Consider the following 5763-nt stretch of genomic DNA (forward strand, 5'->3'; position numbering starts at 1 on the left):
CCCACTTATCACTATTTTTCCTAACCAAATACCCCACTTGGCTAAACTCTGGTGCAGGATTAGGCCAACTATTCCATGTGGATTCCAAGAAAGTTATGCTTAGTTTTATGATTCAGATGTGGCTGAGAGTTGTCATTTTAAAAAAAAATTTAATTCCGGTATAGTTAACATACAGTGTTATATTAGTTTCAGGTGTACAGTGTAGGGATTCAACACTTCCATACATCACTCAGTGCTCATCACAACAAATGCCCTCCTTTTTTTTTTTTTTTAAGATTTTATTTATTTGAGAGAGTGGGAGAGAGAGAATGAGAGAGAGAGGGAGAGCAGAAGGGGGAGGGGCAGAGGGAGAGAGAGAAGCAGACTACCCGCTGAGCAGGGAGCCTAATGATACGGGCTCAATCCCAGGACCTTGAGAACATGACCCCGGGATCATGACCTGAGCCAAAGGCAGACCCTTAACTGAGCCACCCAGGAGTCACAAGTGCCCTCCTTAATCCCCATCACCTATTTCACCCATTCCCCCTCCCACCAACCATCAGTTCGTTCTCTAGTTAAGAGTCTTGTTTCTTGGTTTGTCTCTCTTTTTCCTTTGCTTGTTTGTTTCGTTTCTTAAATTCCACATACGAGTGAAATCATGGTATTTGTCTTTCTCTGACTGACTTATTTCACTTAGCATTACTCTCTCTAGCTCCATCCATGTCATTGCAAATGTCAAGATTTCATTCTTTTTTATGGCTGAATAATATTCCATTGTGTGTGTGTACCACATCTTTTTCCATTTATCTATGGATGGTGAGAGTTGTCATTTCTCTTCTGCATAATAGAGTAGATGTGTATGTGATTTCTCCCTTTTAGAGTTGGAGAAACTAAGGTATCCTGAGGTTCTTTACCCAGAATCATCAGGCAGGTCTGTGGTGGAGCTTAGGTGGACTAACCCAAACTGACCCTCCAGGAACCCAGTCCAGGACTCTGGACAACCCTGTGGTGATTCCGCCTTAATGCCATGTACTAAGGATCACTAGACAGACTAAGTTGTTGACTGACCAGAAAAGTCTGGAACAGTCTTCCCCTATATTTTTACCTTGACACAAAATAAAATTATGACATCATGATGGGAACACAGGACTTCTCTATTTGTATTTTTAGAACTTCTTCCAAGGGTGAACTTACCAGTCCTTGTGTTGAAGAAAAATAACCGGGAAGAACTTGTACCACCTTTCATTGTAACCCAAGTGACACGTGTGTTTATTCTAGAATCTAGAGAACAAAGTGATAGATGATGGCTTTAGTAGAGAACCAATAATTTCGTACCTAGTCACAATTCCTTAATAAGCAGCCAAAAACCTTAGGAACCTTTAGAACCCCCTTTTTCTTTCTTGGGGGTTAGAACTGACAGATGTTCCGAGTGTGTGTGACTCCAGGAAGGCAAGGCACTCATCCAAAATCGGTATCTGCTATATACCTTGTGGTGATACTATTTATTATCCAGGGGTATACTCAGATGAGAGTTCGAGTGGTTTAGTTCCCTCTGGTTCTGGCAAGCCGGCGCACAAGCCGGAATCCTTAAGTACAAACCACATTCTGGCTACGCCTCCGCCCCGTCACCCGCCCGCGGCGCACAAGCCCGGACCCGTCCGGCCAGCGCGTCGTCGCCCCCTTTAAGAGCCTGCTCCGCGGGACTAACGTTCGAATAGCCCAGGCGCCCCTCCTCGGCCTCCGATTGGCCGCGCGCGGCGCACGAGGGCGCGCCGGCCAGCCCCGGAACGGTTGGCGGCCCGTCGCGATTGGCGGTCGAGGGCGTATATAAGGCGCCGGGCGTCCGGGCTGCCCTCAGTCAGCGACTGGACCTGGGGCCGAGCTGTGTTATGCGGTGACTAGGACGCGGGGGTCGGTGAGCGCGTCACCGGAGTCGTTTCTTTTCAGCCTTCAGGTATCGAGGGTCCAGCCCCGGACCGGACTTGTCGACGCCTCTCGTTCCCTCTCAGCTTCCGAACGTGAGCCGGGGGTTCACCCCTCACCTCGGCGCCAGCCCCGCGAAGGGGAGGCAGGATGGAGTTCAAGCTGGAGGCTCACCGCATCGTCAGCATCTCCCTGGGCAAGATCTACAACTCGCGGGTCCAGCGCGGCGGCATCAAACTGCACAAGAACCTGCTGGTCTCCCTGGTGCTGCGCAGCGCCCGCCAGGTCTACCTGAGTGACCCGTGCCCGGGCCTCTACCTGGCCGGTCCCGCGGGGAGCCCGGCGGTGCCGCCGCCGCAGCCCGGGGAGCCGGCGGCCGGGCCGCCCGCGGGCTGGGGGGAGCCGCCCCCGCCGGCCGCCGGTGCTGCCTGGCCCGAGATCGAGCCGCAGCCGGAGCGCCCCGCTGACCCGGCCGCGCCGCGGGCGGGCGACGCGGAGCCCGGGGCGCCGATGACGGGCGCAGGGGAAACTCTTCGGGGCGGAGAGGTGGAGGCGGCGGAAGCTGCCTGGCGCCGCGTGGAGGGACCGCGCGAGGCGGCGGAGGGAGGAGCCGGGGGCCCCGCCGGCGGCGCAGACGGCTTCCCCGAGGGGCTCCGTGGGGCGCGCCGCCACTGCGGCTGCCCCCCAGGAGCGGAGGGCCGGCCGGGGCCGCTGGGCCCGTGCCCCCGCGTTGACTGCTGCTGCTGCGCGCCGCGGCCCGCCGAGGACGAGCCCCCGGCACCGCCGGCCGTCGGCCCCCGGAAGCGCGGCGCGGCGGGCGTGGGTGGCGGCCCGGCGCCCGGCTCCAGCCCGCTGAAGAAGCCCCGCCGGAACTCAGAGGAGCAGTCGGGCGGGGCGGCGGCGGAGGAGGAGGAGATGGAGACCGGTAACGTGGCTAACCTCATTAGCATCTTCGGTTCCAGCTTCTCGGGACTCTTGCGGAAAAGCCCCGGGGGCGGCCGGGAGGAAGCCGAGGGAGAGGAGAGCGGTGCGGAAGCCGCGGAGCCCGGGCAGATCTGCTGCGATAAGCCGGTGCTGAGAGACATGAACCCTTGGAGCACAGCCATCGTGGCCTTCTGAGCCCCGGGTCCCCGTCGGAAGGAGGTTGAGCGGCGGGGTGGCCCCGACGTGAGGCCGCGAGGACGGCCCAGGGACCGTAGGCGCTGGCGCGTGGCGGAGCCCGCGGGTGCTGCCGGGCCGCCCGCACTGCCCTTGGCTCGGCGGCCCTGCCGCGCCGAGCCTCCCTGCGGTCTCCTCTGGAGACTTGGGGGGTGGGGGGGTGAGGCTTGTCGGAAGAGGACGATCGTTCGCTTTTGTGTAGTGTTATGTCTGTGTACGTATGTTCGTCTTGTTGAATTAAGACTATTTTGTCCTTCTGGAATGCATCACCCCTTTCCCAGGGCTTAGGAGCTTGGGGGCAGACAGGGACTTTCCTCTGCCGGCAGCCCCGAGAAGGAAGCGGCTGAGAGGGCCGGGGAGTTCCCCTTTCGTACTCGGGGGAGGAAGGGACTTTACACACACCCCTAACTTGAAAGCTAGCCCCGCACCAGAGCCAGGGGTGGCATTTCCTCACAGGATTTCCTAAGACTAGAGGGATTTAGTCTGGGGGTAGAGGCTTGTATTATTTCTCTCTCCCCCCACCCTTCTATCACACTGAAAAACGTTTATACCCTGTGATTACTCTGGGAAAAGGGAATATGAGCGACCCTTGTCTTCCCCACAGGGAAAAAAAATAAAAGCTTGATGAACTTCACAGAAGAGTTCAAGCTTGGAAATACGGAGTTTATAGAGAATAGATATATTTTTAAAAGCTCTAGATCAGAACTACTACACAGTGCTTTTAAAAAGTGTTTAATGAAACAAAGTTTACAGACAGAAGCCCTAAGTGGAAAGACCTTATGGTTTTGTAGATACGGTGACTCCAGTCTTTGTTGTATAAAGGTTGGGGGAGCTGACAAGGTTTTTGTACAGTATTTTCTCCTTCGTTGTATTGATTTTTGTATAAAAATGTAACTTTACGTGTCTAACACGTATTAAATATTTTGAAGCAACTTAATTGCCTCCTTGTCTGTAATCACCTGTCTGGGTTGGGAGAGAAGTGGGAGGAGGGAAACTATGGTCCTGGCTGGAAAAGTGTGGTTCTTAATATCAGCCATGCACAGACTGGGGACATTGTTTGCTGACTTCACTGAGTATGGAGAGACGTGTTTAAGGTTTCTCCCCTAGATCAGAGGATAGCTATTAGATACTAATATCAGTGGCCAGCCGGTTTCTTGAAACCTGTCACTACAACTGCCTTTTTAAAAGTCAGCTTAGCCCAATTTGATCTTCAGGCCAATCTGATGGTGTCTGATATTAAATAACTTTAGTGCCAACTTTTGAAGCCCTTCCCATAAGCAAAAATGTTTTCACAAAAACTTCCTTTTAGTATCCTGTTAAACTATATTAACATGGGTCATCTTTCAGCTTTGTTATTGAAAAAAACTGACACATAAGGGAAGCTGATGAGACTGACTTGCCCAGTTGGTCAGATCCACCCTGCAGTCCAGTGGATGTCAGGATGGAATTTTCAATGCTGGTTTTTTTTTTCCTTTTATTGTTTTATCTGTAGAAAGTAAATGCATCAGTGAAAGGAAATTGCTTGTGTCAAATTAGATAAGGAAGGAGGACTAGTCCTCCATTCAACATTCAACTTAGCAAAACTTCCTGGTTTGCTCCGGTGTTTGGGTCATGGTAAACACTTATGTGATGACAGCCAAATCATCGGTTGATTTTACTATAATCACTGCATTTAAGAGAGCTTTTTGTCTAAGGCAAATATTCAGTGTTTGAAAGGTATTCACTAATCTTTTTCAAAAGCAAATCAATTAGAAGTATATCTTAAAATATTGTTGCTAGTGCTTTGAACACTGGTATTGGTCTATAACAGCTTATAAATAAACAGTGTTTAAGAGATGGGACAAATTGAGGTTAGACAAAGTTTTAAGTAAGGGTTATGACCTTTGTACAGAAGGAGCAAATGAATGGTGCTTTGGTGTTCCAAAAGTTTTGATTATGTGAACTGTCATAGCTGAGTAGGCCAGTGCTTTGATTTTTTTGCAAATCCATTAGTGATTCATTAAGCATAAGGAACTTTCTGCTTTATGCTCTATCACCTTAATAATATATTCATAGAATTAAACCCTGTCTAATCAGGGTCTTATTAAAATTGACGTGTTTTTCTTTCAGAGATTAGCTACTTGAGTTCTCTTCTAGCCACAAGAGATCCATTGAGTGCTGACTGCTTAAACTGAAGAGGGGGTCCAGGGCCTGAATTTTGCAAACATTTCCTGTTGCTAGAAAGTAATTATGCTTGAACAGCTATCTCAGTGCATTTTTTATATTTGGAAGGAGGTAACATTTGGTGTGTTTAAGAGGGTTGATATATTTTGGATAAGACCAAAGTTCCTGTTGATTGTTTTCACATTAAGATGAACCATGGGACCATGTTTCTGTTTAGAGAATGTAAATGGACATTTTTGGTAGGGAGACATAGCTTTGTAGGAAATCTGAAAACATCATGGTTTTTGTTGCAGGATTGTTGCAGAAGCAATGTAGTGTAATGGTTAGAGCATGGGCTCTGGATCCAGACTTCCTGGGTTTTTATCTCGGCTCTGCTACTTATTAGCTGAGGAACTTTAGAGAGATTACTTCCTTTTTCTCTGCCTCTGTTTTCCCAAATGTGAAATTGAGATAATTGTATCTACCTCACAGGGTTGTGAAAATTAATGAGTTAATGCCCCTAAAGTTCTTTAGAAAAGGGAACATAGTGAGCACGCAGTT

The 5763-nt window shown here is 50.3% G+C and overlaps 1 protein-coding gene across 1 annotated transcript; it reads left to right on the forward strand.

Moving 5' to 3' along the window:
- The first annotated feature begins 1820 nt into the window (after window positions 1–1820).
- Window positions 1821–3997, forward strand: IER5 (immediate early response 5). The gene has a single exon (XM_045877251.3). The coding sequence runs from the start codon at window positions 2053–2055 to the stop codon at window positions 3019–3021; it is 969 nt and encodes a 322-aa protein (XP_045733207.1). The 5' UTR covers window positions 1821–2052; the 3' UTR covers window positions 3022–3997.
- Window positions 3998–5763: the final 1766 nt, after the last annotated feature.

The sequence above is a fragment of the Mirounga angustirostris genome, unplaced genomic scaffold (genome assembly GCF_029215605.1).
Source record: "Mirounga angustirostris isolate CCGP_5_RB_7025 unplaced genomic scaffold, mMirAng1.0.hap1 SCAF_6, whole genome shotgun sequence".
NCBI classification, from domain to species: Eukaryota; Metazoa; Chordata; class Mammalia; order Carnivora; family Phocidae; genus Mirounga; species Mirounga angustirostris.

What these genes read in the sequence shown, in the direction of transcription:
- IER5 (XM_045877251.3), top strand. Translation starts at nt 2,053, where the DNA reads ATGGAGTTCAAGCTGGAGGCTCACCGCATCGTCAGCATCTCCCTGGGC.